The 17,589-nt window shown below is 41.4% G+C and overlaps 1 protein-coding gene across 9 annotated transcripts in view; it reads left to right on the top strand.

The window, feature by feature from the left end:
• LOC126848500 (transcription factor 12) overlaps window positions 1-17,589 on the top strand; it is a 112,931-nt gene that overhangs the window by 24,553 nt on the left and 70,789 nt on the right. The window contains exons 1-2 of one of the 9 annotated variants that reach the window (XM_050589487.1): window positions 11,541-12,495; window positions 12,593-12,690. The exons of 7 other annotated variants lie outside the window; for them this stretch is intronic. In XM_050589487.1, the coding sequence (XP_050445444.1) occupies window positions 12,604-12,690 (87 nt within the window). In that variant the 5' untranslated portion in view covers window positions 11,541-12,495; window positions 12,593-12,603. Of the gene's footprint in view, window positions 1-11,539; window positions 12,691-17,589 lie in introns of those variants that run through there. One more of the 9 variants, XM_050589486.1, reaches the window with a different exon arrangement.

Here is a 17,589-nt window from a genome sequence, read left to right as displayed (position 1 = left end):
GCAAGAATCTGTAATTTCCGTTCACACATGTTCCAATTATTATGAATTCTCGCCACGCGGGCTTATAATGTAATTCGAAAAAAAAAAGAAAAAAAAGTTTTATTTCTCATCTTTGCAAAACAATGTATCCCTTTAACGGTTAAATAGATTTATTTGCAACACCGATTATTTTCACGGCTTTTCCGTCACTCATCCCATCCTTCTCGCTCGCTCGCTCGCTCGCGTCTCGTGCAAACTCGCCGCAGTGTACAGAGTACACAGAGCGCCTCGGGTTTATGGAGTGAGTTGTCGACTTACACCGGGTAAACCACCCCGACGGGTCGACGGTGGTCGTTGGAGCGGCAAGATCGGCCTGGATGAAGAGCCGAGAGAGAGGGAGGGAAATCGCGGATGCGATCTATACACATATTTTCTGCCTTAGAACGCGACGGTATCGCGTACGCTCGCCGTTGTTTGTCCGTGAATTAATTCGTATCGCAGAAGCGCGTCGTGAGAAAACCGCCAATTGAAAGCGATGGAGAGATTTCGTTTCGTCGAGAGAGAACTTTTGTCTTTTTATCTCCGTAAACGGTTTAATGGCGTGCTTTCGAACGATGAAAACTCATTCTTTGATGATTCTATCTTTAAAGAGATGCAAAAGTCGATCTTACATTTAATAATAATTTTAATACATACGACAATTATTATTATTTTACTATGAGCATATGTAATATTCGCATTAATCTCGCTAGATATTTAGCGGCAAGAATCATTAATGATATTATTCGGTTCTATCTATATTCAATAAATCTTTTTATCGATTCTACGCTTATTGTTAGCGTAGAAGCGTAATTTCAGATAATTCGCCACGCGCGCCGTTTGTCATGTCTCGTTACACATCGAAGTGAATTTTATTCTAATACGGAAGGATAGCCTATTGTAGCATTACAGATTACAGCCATGTACCATACATCGACGGCCGTTGTTGGGCCGTGGAGTATACGAAATACCGCGCAAGCCGACCAAAATGCACGCGTGAGCGATAGTTTACGGTCATTGTGGGATTATCGCGATAAATTATTGCGTGTATCGCAACTGCGCGCTTATCGGTATGCCGATAGTATTAATTGGGTCGTCGAGATTATTACCGGGAATGTATCAATAATAATTACCCGTACGGGGCGGAAAAGAATTTTTCGCACAAATCATAATCGGCCATCTTTCTAACAACGTAAAGAAAAATTCGCGAAGCAAATTTTTTTATTTTTCTTAATCCAAGGTCTCTCTGCAAAAGCATGTGTTAGTTTTTACTGAAATTTTAAAATAATTATTACAATAATTTTTGTCGAGTCATTTAATAAAGAAGTGTCTGTTATATTAGACGAGAGAAATCATACAATGGTTAAAAATTTAATTAACGCATATTAGATAATTAATTTAATTTAAGTATCAATTTTAATATTATATATATCCGTGTTGGATACGAGTAGTGACGGTATGTTTACTAGAGTGAGACTTTTGTGGTACATTGGGGACGGGGGGGGGGACGTTAAGAGATATCATCGCGCCACGCGGAGACGTTGCGTTCTACGAAGGGTTGAAAAGTGGCCCATACGGCCGATCCTATGGTCGGCTGAGTTTTTCATGGTGCGTACAATATTTAACGATCCCGTCCACTTCTACCGTCCTTTCATCGGCCACCGACGCGTACGATTAATCTATTACCTTAGACTAGCACGAAATTTCGAGTGGCTGCTATCTACTGCCCTTCGAAGGGTCACGTGGCTCGTACGCGGGGGTTTTCTATTCTAGTGGGTACTCGTCGTGTACCCTGCCATCGTTTTCATGAGGGATTAACGACCGCGGTGAGAAACTTGGAGCCAATTAACATATCAATGACATTATATAAACGGATTCTCCCATTCTGATCTACCAGTTTGCTCGTATCAACGAATGTATATATTTTTGTTATACGAAAAAATGTTGATGAATCTTTCTTTTTCCGTTAATTTGTTTATTTAATGTTTCATTATTAATAGATATTTTTATTACAATGTACATGACATATTTTGTTGATTTTATATGCAAAAATGTGTTCAACGTGTAATTATATAATAGTTTGAATTTATTCCAAGTTTTGGCCAATGTTATACTTTACAACTATTTCGTAATTCAAAAGAAGAGATACATAAAATGTTATGTGTTACATAAAATTTTAAGTACCAAGCGAAGGCACATACGGCGAGAATAATTTTTCCCAAGGGATGAGGTCGCTTTTTTTTTTTCGCGAGTGATCGAGGCGTGCGAAGATTTCGAGCCACCGCTCGTACAGCCATATATCTCTTCATTGACCGTGTACACATAGTCGCGTGTGTGTGTGTGTGTGTGTGTTTGTTCTACATGCGTGGCAGTGTTTGCTCGATGCGTAGAGCTCAGCCGAGGGTGCGGGATGATACGAGCTAAATCGAGCACCACCCAAGTGTGCTTCATTTGTGGCGTAGCGGGCTGTGAAATTCGGGGATAGCGCTCTCTCTCTCTCTCTCTCTCTCTCTCTCTCTTTCTATCCTCAATCGTCTCTCCCTCGTTCTCTATCCCTCCGATAGCTCACGATGATTTGTTGGCTGTCTGGCCAGACGTTATCGAAAACTTGGCGGCAATTTTCCTCGATGATACTGATCCAGGTCTTTGGGAGGCTCGCGAGATTATGCAAAGCCCCGCTTGTTACGTGGAGCAAATTATTTGTATTATGTCAGGTATATTATATGAGTGTATCGCTCCGACATGAATGTTAGAATTTTAATGAGTTTGTATGGATAAACGCGTTTGCGTTACAGGATATGTAGATGATGCAGAGTTTGACGGGTAAACTGCGCTTATGAGTCAACAACAGAATTTTCCTCCAACTTCTATATTCTATCGGGATAACATTTTCTCGAAAATTCTACATAACATTTATAGTTCAATCAATGTAAATAAATATAGAGCTTTCCGGAAACGATGATACATATTTAAAAGTAAAATTAAAAATAATATCTCACGAATAATTAATCCAGCAGTCATAAAATATTCAGTCCCCTCGAGTGACGCGACTTCGCAGGTTATAATCCATCGGAAAATATAAAATGACAGCTCCGTCGGAGCATAAAAGCAACATGCCTGGGGCGGAAAGGTACAGGTCGTTCTGAAAATCGAATATACGACCGGCGAGTGAACGGACCCGCGGGGATGAAGCGGTCCACCCCCGAGAGGTTTCGTGCCGGTGGAAAGCCGCGAGATCGCGTGTGCAAACAGCTTCCGGTGCAAACAATCCGTGCGCTCTCTAGCGCGAGCTTATATTATCTGTTTCGGCGTGTATTTAAGGGATGCCGCGTCTCTTAAATCTTTCCTTAGTACTTGCATTTGCGTTACGTATTACGTTTAATTTCCTTTTGCACACATCGCGCGTTACTCTTAAGGACTTAATTGATTCTGACAAGATAACGTCTTATTTGAAAAGTAATAATTTAATTTTATGTGGTTACAGAATTCTTCTCTCTAAATAGAGGGCATTTTGTCAAATAAATTATCTTATTATCATAAATTTATTTTTATGTCTTGAAAACTTGTCTCAAAATCAGATTAACCTTTTCATCTCGTTAAATATCGGATATGGGCGTTATATTTGAGTCAGCGCTCCAGAAAATATCGTTTCCATTTTTCGACCTCAATTCTTAATTAACTTTTGAGTTTCAGAAACGAGCTTCAGATACGATCTTATTCTTTCCTTATCTTTCCCTATAGATGAGCGGCGTCACGCCTACAAGGCCCTTGAAAACTATCCGCGCTGTATACAGGAAAACTGATTAGAATTTTATTATCGCGAACGACGGTGAGGGGGGAAAAAAAGGAGGGAAAACCTCCTCTCGAAGGGCAGCATATGGTGCGACTAGCGAAGCCGTTCTCCTACGGCTTTTGAAGTTTCAGGGATGAAAGAGGCCGCCGTTCTTGAGTTTACTTGACTCTTGTGCCTCCCCTCCCCTCCCGGCCCTGAGGATTCTCTCCGAAAGGATACCCGCCCCTCGCTCCACTTCTTCCTTCTTCCCTCTTCCGTAGAGACCTTACTCACAAAACGAGCTACAATCCCTCGAGCTCTATCCCTCCGAGTGCTCCGGAGTTGTCTCTCGGAGTCTCGGAACGACTACCGTTACGGAAGACGTTGGCCAAACATCCGTGTGAATCCTTCAGTCAAGCTAAAAGCGCTACTAGAATAAGCGAGCGAAAACAGGATATTTTTTCGAAATGTTTATAGAAAATTCATTCTTTAAGAAGTACTGTATATAAATGCTAAAAAATTGTTAAAAAACCCTTTAATGAAATAATTATATTGAAATGTTTTTTTTTTTCTTTTTGCACCGTTATTTATTTTCCATATATTTGCATAAATAAAAAAAAAATATAAAATAATTAAATAATTCTAGATGAAAATTGCGTACGCGAGAAATTTATACTGACAATGAGATAAAATGTAATGCGCGTTAAGATAGATACCGGCGATCCTTGTAGGAGGTAGCGATATTACAAGAGCAGGGATATGTTTTAGTAACAATCAGGGGTTCTCGGGAAAAGGGACAGAGATACGAGTTCGGTCCTGGTAACATCGAAGGGCTCCGGGCATATATATCGAGCCGCAGGAAGTTGTCCCGGGATTCTTTCACGTCGCTCCCCCTCGGTAACTTAAGGGTCCTATTTCGTGAAGTGGTTTCCTTCCTCCTACTCCTCGTGTTCGCTTCAACTAATAGAAATTTCGGGGCTCGGTACCTTCGTATTCGAGTAATGCACCCTAAGTACCGCCATATAAGATAACAGTAAGTGGGGCGAGCCTCGGGACGACGGATAACGTCTCGCCTTAACGTCGCGAGGCTTTAGTCACCGCGAGTTTAAGCGCGTCTCGAGCGTGTTTAATAATTTAAAACACGCGGATGCGTTTTGTCATCGTTTCCGTAGCCGCATTAAGGAAGAAGGAATTGAAGCATCCACTCGTATCGTGATGCGTTAACACTACTTCCCCGCCAAGTATCGACGTGTTGCGAGCGACGACACGTTTCCGTTCGCGAGACACTCTACGTATCATAAGCGAAGACTGATATGAATCGTCGTGGTGGTTTGGTATTTCTCTCCCGAGTATCGACTATAGTTCGACTCTCGGGACATGCACTACGTACACTACGTACACAGGATGGGTAGACTAAGCGACGGAGGTTGGTACTAAATCTCACCCTAAAGCATCCCTACCGAGCCACCCCTAACTACGCTACTAGTGCTCCTGCCGCCCCTCGTTCAGTGTCTCGCATTGGCGTAGGTATCGCAGGACTTTGCACGTTTTCATCTTGTATATCAGAATATCGATAAAAAAAAAATGCGTTGATATTTCTGAAATTATTTTTCTATTGGATCAAATATAATGATGCACGATATTTAATTATGCTTTTTGCCAAAATTAAATATTGACGTAATCTCGAAATATGAAATATTTTTTTAATAAGAATAAAAGATAGAATATTTATATTAAAAAAAATTTTTTTAATTGTACGAAATTATGACTAAAAATTTTTAAGCGAGAAAGAGAATTGTCGCGATATACAGGTCAAAGTAAAGTATATAACTACTAGATAGGTTCTTTGTGTAATTGCGGATTGTCAAGCATCGAGCAAAGGATCGATACGATACTTTAAGCAGAAACGGGGTGGGTGATAAAGAAACAAAAAATAGTACATTGCGTATAAAATGATTTTCTCTCGATATGGCGTATGACTTTCGTCTCCTTTTTAGAATGTTACTATTTCTCAGTGTGGTCATCACTGATGGTTTGTGCGAATTTACTACAGATCGTTGTTGCTACGGCCATGTCGCGCATCGATCGAGATCGTTATCCGATCTATATTTGGACAAATCGATTGAGGAGGGAAATACACTACTATCCAACGTCGATTAAGGCTAATCGGGATTAATCTCGCGAATCTTACAACACGAGGCCGCTTGCTTCTGTTCGTATCCATCCTCGTCCTCGAGGAAATCGAATGGAATTAATTCGAAGGATTACATGTAGCAGGTCTGGTAATGATAAACCACTGAGATTCTTTTTCCACTGATTGTGCGTAAAAAATCTACTAAGTTGATTTCGTTAATTCGTACTTTCGATACATTTCGGTTTTTATAATTATTTTCTACTGAAAATTATACTTTTCTCTTAAATTGTATAGCAATAGGGTGAATATATCGGCATATTATTTTTAATCGGAAAGAATTATATCGTGATCAAAATTTAAAGATAATTTGTCAGCAAAAAGATTGTAACAATATTAAAGTGTCGTAAAAAGATAGATTGAAATAATTCTTAGAGTAAAATTTCACCCACCGCGTTAAGCCCGATAATTTGCGCAGGAAGTACTCGTGAAAGCGTACAGGGTGTTCACCTCCATTACGCTACTCGGTTAACAAGAGGTCAGAATTAAGCCGTACCTACCACGTTGCACGCTCCCGAGGACGATTTCGTTTTCCGTTCGGCTTACGCCAGTGGTGCGGCCCCAACCCACCCCTATATACCCCGTCGCCCTGCAGTTAATGTGTTCCAGGGTGGAACCTTGTCCCCTTTCCCCCCACCTTCTCATCCCAATTTCAGTTCTCCTTCTACCACCCGCTTTCTCCTTCGCCCCTTTGAACCCACCAAACTCGAGATCTCGGCTTTGCTTCTGCGAGAGAATGTTTCTCTCTCTCTCTCTCTCTTTCTTATGCTTCCTTCGCTTGTTCATCTCTTTCCTCTTCTCTCCCTCTTTCTCTCTTCCTCTATCTCTCTCTCTCTCTCTCTCTCTCTCCCGTTCTCGTTGATGCTGCGATCCGCGGCTCTCTTTGTTTTAGAAATTAGAAGAGGATTACCGGATCCCCTTTCAGCTGCGCTGTTATTAACTATTACCTTTTAGCCATTCACCCTCGGACACGATATCCACGAGAGGGTTGTATCGGGTGAAATTAAATCGGTTTCTCGCAAAAGTTTTGCTTCGGCCGCACTTTTTACCACGTTTACCTTTCACGAAATATTACCGTTTTGTTTCCCTTTCGTTGTATAATGATTATTATGAGCGAAATTATTTTCGACGTTCTTTGTAAAATGATTTTTAATAATCCCATTTAAAGAGTTAATATCATGCGATAGCAATATTCCGAATTTTATTTACACGAGTTTTATCTTTATCAATTATGTGCATGACAGTATGTCAAAAATTAATGCGATGTGGAAAAGAAACATATTTGTGACAAACTCGAGCGTCGAATGATATTATAAATTATTAAAATATAATATATTCTAATAAATTTATTTATATACACAAATTATGGTGCTCGCAAATTACTCGTCTCTGTACATAAGAGTTGTAGAAATTTTGCGAATTTTATTATTCGGCGCCTGTTAGCCATGGCATCGGAGCATCTAAGCTCACATCGCGATGCAGCCAACGAGGCGGAGGACACCGAGTTCCGTTTTCTTGCCGGCCGACGTTTTTGTCGTGTTTCCCGCGCGCATCGGGCGAGCGAAGGAGACGAGGAGGATCGACCTCCGACAGCAACGATCTTATTATTTTTTTCACGCTCTCACGAAAGGGGGATCGCGCGATGGATACAACGGCGCAAAGAAGAGAAGAAGAGACGTCCGGGTCGACGACTTTCTCTCTCTCCTCCGTCTTTCTTCGTCTTTATTTGTATCGAGTCCTTCTCTTCTTCTTTTCTTCTTCTGCTCCCTTTATTCGCTTCGTCGTCTTTACGCGACCTGATAAGGTGTAGAAAGAGCGGGGACGCGATACCGAGGAGACGCAGTTTACACAGTTGGCCAGGCGAGGTTACCTAATTATTTGTTGGCTGGCCAATGACGAAACGCCTTGAGATAACGCGCTGCGTTTCTTCTTCCTTCTTTTTCTATTAATTTTTATTACTCTCGTGTTTTCTGACGAAGCAAAATTCGCAGCACATTCATATCATTGTGTATATATAAGGCTTAACATTTTTAATCATTTAAAATTTAAAAGCTAACGATACATTAATTTTTAAAACATTTTTTCGAAAGGAAGGAGATACGAGAAAGAAACTTGAAAAATACTTTTCATATAAATCCCAAAAAGTTGCAGTTTCCGTAAACTATTTTTTTTTTTTAGCTTAGATGCTTCAATGCCATGAATAATAGGTATTGAATAAAATAATTTTTACAGCTTTCATCAAAGAGCCAAGCAACGTTGTATGTATTATATATATATATATAAATGAATTTATTAGAATTTATATTTGGATTTATAATATTATTCGACCGCATCTTTTTCATACGGCATTATTAATTTTTGACATATTCTCACACAGGTAACTGATAAAAATGAAACCTGTATAAATCAATTATTTTATTCTTTCATCCAAATTTTCAACACTATCATCCGGACCGATCTTGCGATGAGCAAAGTGCTTTGCGATCCCGTCTGAGAGCACCATATGCCACTGATCTCGGGTTAGTCGCGCGGCACGACAAGTACCTTTCGAGATTTACAGCGGCTATATTAATGCCAGTCGGGGACACCGCGGGTGTCCCGGGTGTCTCTCGTGGCCCTCGCACCGTCACCGTGAAATTCTCAAATGCCCCGCATTAACCGGAGATTTTGACGTCGATCGTCAAAACTCGCAGGAGGGTAACCTGCACTCTCGCGCGAGGTCATATCGCGATGATCGATACTCGGAGTCGCTGCGAACGACACGCTCTTCTTATCATTCGTCTTGACAAACGAACATTACGTAATTATTTAATTAAATTGTGTCATTATTTGGCTTAGCGATTATACCCGAAACGATGGCTTGTTTATCTTATTAAATATCACTCCGATTGGAATTTCACGTCTCGCCTTATTGTTATTGTCATAACAAAAAAAAAAAAAGATAAATGAATATGAAGAATATTATTTTTCTTTTTTTTTTTAGCTTTTCTCTATTATATTTTTTTATTTAATCAAAATGCCCATTACTACGCGAATTTACTTTTGCAAGCTTTCAAAAGGAAAAGAGTCATCAAAGATTGCGATAGTGAAAAACAGTTGACGCAAGGTTTGAAATAAGTGTCTTAACGAGCGCACGCTATGTAATTTTGACGAGGGTTTTGAAATTAACGAGTTCTACAACGTCGCTATTAGATTCGTGAATCGGTCGGAAAAAACTGAAGTCTCTCCTGCGGATATTTCGAAAGGCAGGGCAGGTACAAACGACCCTCAAAAATATTGGGTAGCGTTCTATCGTGCCGTCATTGTCGTTTTTAATTATTTTACTGTCAGTGCCAAACTGCAAACAACATAGTGAGTATCTCTTTATACCTGGTGGCAAATTTAACCTTTCGACAGTATGGTCATTTATTTTGATTTTCATTACTTTATGGCTCATTACGGCAACAAGCGTGTCTACATTTTCTCACATTTCAGGTACGAACCTTAAAGCTATTTCGAGAAAAACCTAAACACGTACATTATTCTCTCTCACAAAGATCTTTATTTGTATTTGCGAAGAAGACGAATATACATACACGTGCGCTCTCTTTCTCTCTCCTTTACCTTTACGATAATAAAGTACCGATCAACCCGCGTGCTGTAGAAATTATTATCGTTTCTCGCTCGCACGCTCGACTCGTGTCTTGAATCGAAATGAGATCAAGTGTCTTCAATAAAGCGGCCATTCGCAATTGATGTCAATTGTCGTTACATTATAACGACAAACTATTTAGCCGTACTATATAAACGTAAATACTTATATACTGTTATATTCTATTAGTATTTAATTGTTAATTTACAATCGCGTCTTATATCGATAACTTATAAAACATTGTATCGATTCGTTATAGGCCTGACAAAAATCGAGTCAGATATTAATTGGAAGGCCGTCGATAATTTCCGGTCGATCGATTTTTTTTAACGAGATTCCGCCCGTCGTATCCGGCGTTCGGTGAGACGAAAACTAGAACTCTCGCTCGTTTGCCAAGTGGGTTAGATCAGGTCGGGTGAGGTTAGGTAATTATAAACCTTCGGCCAGTCGCGGATGCGACTGGATACGACACTAAAATTACTCACGAATTTCCGACTAACGAGGCACCTTTGGCGCCTCGAGAACGAGATATCTCGTTTGTCCCCCTCATTCCTTCTCTTTCCCACTTCCTCTTTCACTGACAGATTTTCCGAAATCGCGAGCGCGGTCGTTACGGGACTCTCGCGGGGCGACGAGATGAAGATATTCTCGGCCGCGATATCATTAAACTTCGCCGGGCGCGGTAAACAACGCCATTTAACTTCGCGCAAAAGTTAAGCACGCCACCTTAAAATTCGCCGACGATCCATTATAATAGCGGCGAGAATCGCGCCGAGCTTTTAATTAACTGCGCGTCGACGGCGAGTTCGGACAGTTTCGAAGAAACTAGCAACGAGATTCGTTACACGAAACGCCACGAAATTTTTCTTCGCTATATATCGTTTCCGCAAATTTCATATTCTTATCGAAATATATATATATATTTCGAATGATTTTAGAACGTCGCAAAATCGATTGTATAATTTTGTCTTCCTTTGAAATATCTTTCCGCATATTTCTGTGTAGATTTTAATTATGAGACACAGTTTGTATATCTTCTTCAGTTTTTCTCTTAATATATATATATATATATATATATATATATATATATATATATATATATACAATAGGCAATATCATTATTATTAATATTATATTACTATTATATTATTATTATTTTATTAGTATTAATTATTAGCACAACTTAATTTATTATTAATATTATTATTATCATAAATGAAACACAAGATTGATATCGAAATAACATTAAAAGACTTTAAAGGTACGCCCGTGACACGCGTCGCTCTCTGTCAGTCAGATAATCGTGAACGGTAGCATAAATAAAGACAAACTCTCGTCACACAGGGATCGACTGCGCGTTCTCGTCCACGGAGGCCGATTCTCCGACTTTGTCTGTCGTTAGCGGCGCGCGAAGCTTTTTATCTCGAACGTCACTTTTCCGTGCGCGTACACACACACACACACACACACACACACACGCATTCACGCACCCACACGCATTGATTCTCCCGTTCTCCGACTCCGTCTTGCTCTCGTTCGGGCGCTCTCTTTTCGACTCAACAAGTGGACCGATGTTTTCGGCACGGTGCATAGTTTGCGGATAAGAGAGAAGAGAGAAAGAGAGAGAGAGAGAGAGAGAGAGAGAGAGAGAGAGAGAGAGCCCACCCACACTCGCGTCCGCTTGTCGCCGGTATACCAACGCCTGCTTCTACTCGGGCAAAAACGGTGGCCCTTTGCGCTAGGGGTTGTTTCCTACGAGATCGGAGCTAAAGGGGACGAGAGAAATCTTGGAGCGACCGAAGGGACAAGAGAATGAGCGAGCGAACGGCGATGGCGCTCGGAGTGAAGCTCACGCGCACGGTAAAGGGGTGGGGAGAGGAGGGATGGGGACGTTTGGTAGTGGGGATAGTAATAGCGGTCGCCTCCCCACCCGACGCTTCAGTCTCGTCGCGTATCTCGTAAGGGGAACGTTTTCTCGCGTCCGTTCTCGATTCTGTCGCTTCTTCCGCTCGTAAACGGCCAGTGCGTCCGCAGATAACAGTGAAGAGTCGATTCGCGTCCTCTGCTTTCACGATCGTTCCGGCGTGTATTCCGCTCGTGGATCGAGAAGAATGCAGTGCGCGCGATAGGACGCTCCGACCGCCGCCGAACGGACGAGCTCGCTCTCTCTCTCTCTCTCTCTCTCTATCTCCCTTTCTCGTCCCGTTCGCATTCTAACCTCGAAAACGGTCCTCGACGCCATGCAGCTAGCGGAGCAGTGGCGGCGATCGCGCGCGTGTGCAACCTGATGCAAGTATTACAGTGACATTTATCTTGTGCGTCTCCCCGAACGGACGAACGATATGACGCGTTCGTGATTTCATGTGTGGAGGATTCACGTCGTCGCGACGAAGACGAGAATCGGTTCGATATAAACAACGACGAGAAGATACTCCGGCGCGCGTCGCGTCCTACCTTTGTCCTCTCTCTCTCTCTCTCTCTCTCTCTCTCTCTCTCTCTTTCTCTCGGTGTATATACCAGACGCCGTGACAAGTGCGTGGTATGTTCGGCCTGACGGATACGCAACGGTACGCACTTTCCGATCGTTCTCGCATCGCGGATTTTGCAAAGTGGACTCTCGTCACGTGACGACGCGCGAATTTTCCTTTATCACCGTTCTTTTATCGCCAAATCGTCGCTGGGCGATCTCTTTCGTGCTCTTGCTAGTGAGATTTTTAACGACGATGAAAACGACGCGAGATTGTTTGCCGCGAGACGCCGACGTCGCTAAAATCTGACATCGAAATATATTGATATACATATCGATACAACGCGCGCGCGCTTGAACATTCACCGCGGATCTTCCGCAAGCTCGCACGTGTCGTCCCCGTCGTGTCTCTCACCGTGAGTATGCAGTCCAACACGATACTTCGCTCTGACGTCGTCAGCACGGAGAAGCTGATGGGTAACAATAATAATCTGAACAACAACGGCTCGCCAGGGGCGGACATAATGTTCCAGATGGAGGATGAGGGCCTCACGCAGTTGGGCAGCGTCTTTCAATCGGCCTACCAGTCGATTGTGGGCGGCGGTCCTCAGGTAAGAGATCGAGGGGTGCTTTCCATCATTCATTGATCCGATCATACAGAAGAAAAAAGAGTAGAGTTTTTTCTCACCGAGTCTGACATTACAAGGATTTTTTTTTTTTTTTTTAATTTGAATATTATAATTTAAATATTAATAATTTAATATTTAAATTTCATTATTTTAAAATATAATTTAAATGTTTTGTGCAAAACACGCATATTATATTTACTATAATTCGACAGTCTTTCGATTTTGTTACTATTATATATATTTCGGAGTTTGAGAAAAGACGCGAATATTACGACTACAATCTAATTAATCTGACAATTGACAATTATTTAATTTGATTGTACAATCGATAATTACATTTTTATTTTTAGTTATTATCGCTCTTTTTTTTTCATTTCAACATTATTTTCGCGACAGATGATGACATTTGTTTACAATCTGGCTCGATCTTACTCAAAACTCAATATTGTTGACTTGTCAAAATCTGATTTTGTTTGCGTTCAACGTAATTTAATTTGAGCGATTCCTCTCGAATGTCTACGAATATAACGGGGAATACGAAAAAATATATATCGCGAGCATATTTTTCTAGAGAGAAGGAGGAGTGAATAAGAGAGTTCTCCGCGAAAAATCTAAATATCCTTGGAGAGTTTTCGTTTCGCGCGAGAAAAGCGCTTTCTCCCAAAGCGGATTGCGCGTCAATCGCGAATACAGAAGGGGGATTGCGACGGGGCGGATTGGAGGGTTGGAGGGAGGAAGGGAGGGAGGGAGGGAGGGAGGCTGCACACGTTTTATGATTTTTCCCCATGCATCCGGCGGATTGTGCGGAGCACGTTATCGGCACGGTGACGTCAGAATTACGTCACGAATATGGCCGCCCTCACGTGGGCGGGCTCGTCGTCGTTGGCTCGCTCTTTTTGTGCCGCGCACCCTTCCTCGATTATATAGGGTGCTCTAGAAATTCTTACGACCCGGCGCAACGATTCTCTGTAAAACACGTCGCATTTCAACGGCGATCTTTCCGCAAATTGCTTGGACGCAATTGAATCTCGAACCGTTTCCGCAGATACATACATCTATTGAAATTGATGGTGCGCGCAAAAACTTTTAAAGCTGATTTGAATAAACGACAGCTTGATGAGATTTAGAAGTCGCGTTATCTGATATGAGATCCTTAAATGTCAGGGGGCAATTGACGTGAGTCAAGTTATACATATGTATTGTTCTGGATATTTTTTCAAAATCAATAGATCGAAAGACAAACGCTGTAGGAATATCACGTTTCTTCGAAACTAAAACAAACGATATCATTCTGTGCTCTAGAGATAGGATAAATCCTACATCCTGTTGATATAACTATATCATTCTCGCGCTATCGACTAATATTGCTTGTTCTAGTTTCATATTATAACCTGATGGTATGTGCGTTTATATATTGTCTATATTAAATGTATCGGCGAAATCATGGTACCTCGTAAAAAATAATTAATGTGTAGATATGTACACACACCACACACGCGCGCGCACACACACACACACACACACACACGTATATAAATGAAAGATAATACATTAATTTTGTCTTTTGCTCATCATGCTCTTTCCGAAAAGGACAAAATACGACCAAAATATAGGGCGCTCGGCATATCCGGCGAGACTCGTGCAGTTTCCGGACCGCGCGTGATAAGAAGGGCCGGCTTGTAAGAATTTCGCGGAATCAGAAATTCGTGCGAGCGAACGAGCGAGAATATCGCGCCGGGAATGCCGGGATTGCTGCCGCAGTCAAGGGACAATGTCTATTCCGACATTGCGAGTCGCGTCGCGTATATACGGCAAAGTGACTCATCATCCCCGCATTGTTTCGTTAAATGGAATTTCTATCTAATTTAAATGCGGCTTAGCTAGAAATAATGCGATTATGCGTTAGCTTATTCTGTTTGTTAATCTCCTTTGCACACCATTGTTACCCCGACGAGAGAGAGAGAGAGAGGGATACGAGCGATGGAAGGCGCCGCGAGGAAGGGAGATGGAGAGTCCCCTCGTCCTCTCGATCTCTCCCCTCCTTCCCCTTATTCTTCTCCCCTTGCCAACTTGCCGTTTTGTACGGCACTGTACATTATTTCAGTACAGTCTACACAGCCGCTAGATCCTCTCTGGCTTATGGACTGCTCGCAGCGGTTCTCCTTTTCGACTTGAAACTCCAAATTTAATCTATCTGTCTCCAGGATTCTCTCATTAAATCGGATTATTCTCTAAAATATTTAATATTACCTTTAATGTGTTTAAAATTTTTTTACGTATTGATGTACAAATACCAGATATAATGTGAATTTATTAGATCACTGTAAATTCAATGGAAATTAATTAATTAATTCAATTTCTTATCTCATCTCAATGCAATAGAATTCACTACTAAATTCACCGTTTTCTCATGACAAGTGATAATGCGCGAATTAAAACAAAATGCCATGCGATCTTATTGTTGCACAAAAGAATTTATTTAGTGCACCATTTTTAATACATTAACATATAATGGCGCGATTCTATTATTAATCTTTTTTATTTGGTTTTTAGGACATTTTCGATCGAACGTTTTATTAATGCTAACGGTACAAAAGTGTCGTAATTATGCTTCTCGCGTTATGTCGAGTAAAAGATGTATATTTAATGACACAAAACGTTACGAGACAAGTGAGATCGAGTAGGCCACGCGTTTACGCTGTATTCGACAGCTGTCGATCCATTATTTCAGTATCTTTGTCATCAATTTCAATTTGCGTAATTGTCATTCCTAAGAAAATACTGCAACTAATTATAGCTAATCGAAGGAATTGGTTGTAGAATTATGTAACGAAATTTTATGATATGACACATTTTGATGAAAAGATTTTCATATAATTAAAAAATAATGTATCATACCTGATTGTTTTATATAAGAATAAAACTTAAATGTTTTAATATAAATCGCAGAAATCAATAAAGTATAAATAAAATATGTTATCTTTTGGAGGGATACTTGTTAGGCTTAGGTATTTAAATGTAATCTCTCGAAATTAAATCGTTATCGATCTCTATTTTTTTTTTTTTTCTTTTTCCAACAAAACATCACGTCTGCTTGATAGATTAAAGTGTACCGCTTATTTTCGGCGACTGTTTTGATCGTCTCGAAACCGCGTTGTTGTTCATGCGAGGTAAAACTACGCGGTACGCCACGACGAGAATTCCCAGGGCCGTATTTTGTGGAAGTCACTCCGGATTAACTGCATTAAAGTTTCCCCGCGCGTCTCCCTTAAAATATTGCAGCGGCTTAAACGTTTTTTAACGCCGAAACTTTTGCCTCCCTCGATTTATTCGAGAGCGAAATTATCCGTTATTTACCGACGAGAGCGGTAGGAAGAAGAACGGCGGTGGAAGTGTTCTCTCTCTCTCTCTCTCTCTTTTTTTTTTCGGCTTCCCTCATCTCTCGGCGGCGCTTTCGTGTGTCTGGCGAAACCAGTTTTTGATCGCGCCGGGTTAAGGGCGGCCATTTCCGGTCCGCGCACGCTTTCCCCTCTCCTTCCCTCTCTCTCTCTCTTTCTTTCTCTTTCTGTCTCTCTTTTTCCCCACCTCCGCGTCCCTCATATCCGGTACGGCACTTGCAACGTTTTAAACTCGCTGCTCTCTCTGGTACACTCGGACGACCTTTTTTTTCTCCCGAGAGCTTGTCGGGCGTAAAATCTTCCCCGGCGCAGCGTCAGGACGACGAGAGGGACGGGGGTAGGGGGTGGGGGTGGGGGAGACGGCGGCGCTCTCGAAAAATAGGCAAAAAAAATCCGCCTTCATTATGAAACGTTATCTTTCTTTACGTCCGACTTAATTAGCTCGCCGCGTCCATTTTGGGGGTATTACAATGCGCGGGTCGAGCAATCCCGAGCGAAAATTAAGTCGCTCTAGCTGTCGCGCGTGAATCACTTTGATAGATTAAGCTGCAACGATATGAATCCAAATTGAATCTCGCTGCTTAGAATGGCTACACAAACAGATATGATTATGCGCATTATTCCTTCTTGATTTTTTTTTTTTTTTTGTTTCCTAAAACAGGAAAAATTTAATTTAAGAAAGTTTAATCCGTATGTGTACATATATATATATATATATATATATATATATATATATATATACACATATATGCTTGGACTAATGAGTAGATACATGCAACAGACGTTTGCATTTATCCGGTCGTTTTACGACGTCGCGTCGAGACCTGCCATTTCGACATTATTAATGAAGATTCATATTACATACTTCGCCGCGATGGCGCGTTTCTCTATAAAGCTCGTTTCAGCCGGATACACAGAGAAAGATAGAACTAAGAAAAATAACATACATCTACCTCGGTGCATAATAAATGGCTTGTCATAACTGCTGCCCCCGTTTTTACATAATCCTATTAAGGATTAATGAACTCAATTTCAATTCCTTCATCTCACCACAGTCGTGACAATTTGGAAATCGTTACTTGTATATCCATCGCATTTCGTTGCTCTCTCGATTACATTATTCATTCGATTTTCACAAATTAAAGCGGATTAATATGCGGAATGACTGTAGGTACGCAGATTCCTCGGAATGGAGATCGAGGTAGTCAAAATGACGCGGGACGGACGGAAAGAAAAGCGAAAGTGGCCTGTGATGGCGGTGGTCCAGCAACGCGCTCGCTTCAATTAAGACGAAAATTTGAGAGAATCGCTCGCGCGTGCAAGCCGGATCGGCAAGATCATCGCGATCGTGAAAGCCGCAGGCTTCGACGAAATCGTCGTGGCGCGTTCAACATTTTTACGAGCGGTCCACGCGCGGCAGATCATCAGAGAAATAACGCTCGCTCGCTCGCCTTGGAGGTCGATGTAATTGCTTCAAGAAAAA

Source organism: Cataglyphis hispanica, chromosome 3 (genome assembly GCF_021464435.1).
Source record: "Cataglyphis hispanica isolate Lineage 1 chromosome 3, ULB_Chis1_1.0, whole genome shotgun sequence".
Lineage (NCBI taxonomy): Eukaryota > Metazoa > Arthropoda > Insecta > Hymenoptera > Formicidae > Cataglyphis > Cataglyphis hispanica.
This window is presented reverse-complemented; position numbering and strand designations above follow the sequence as displayed.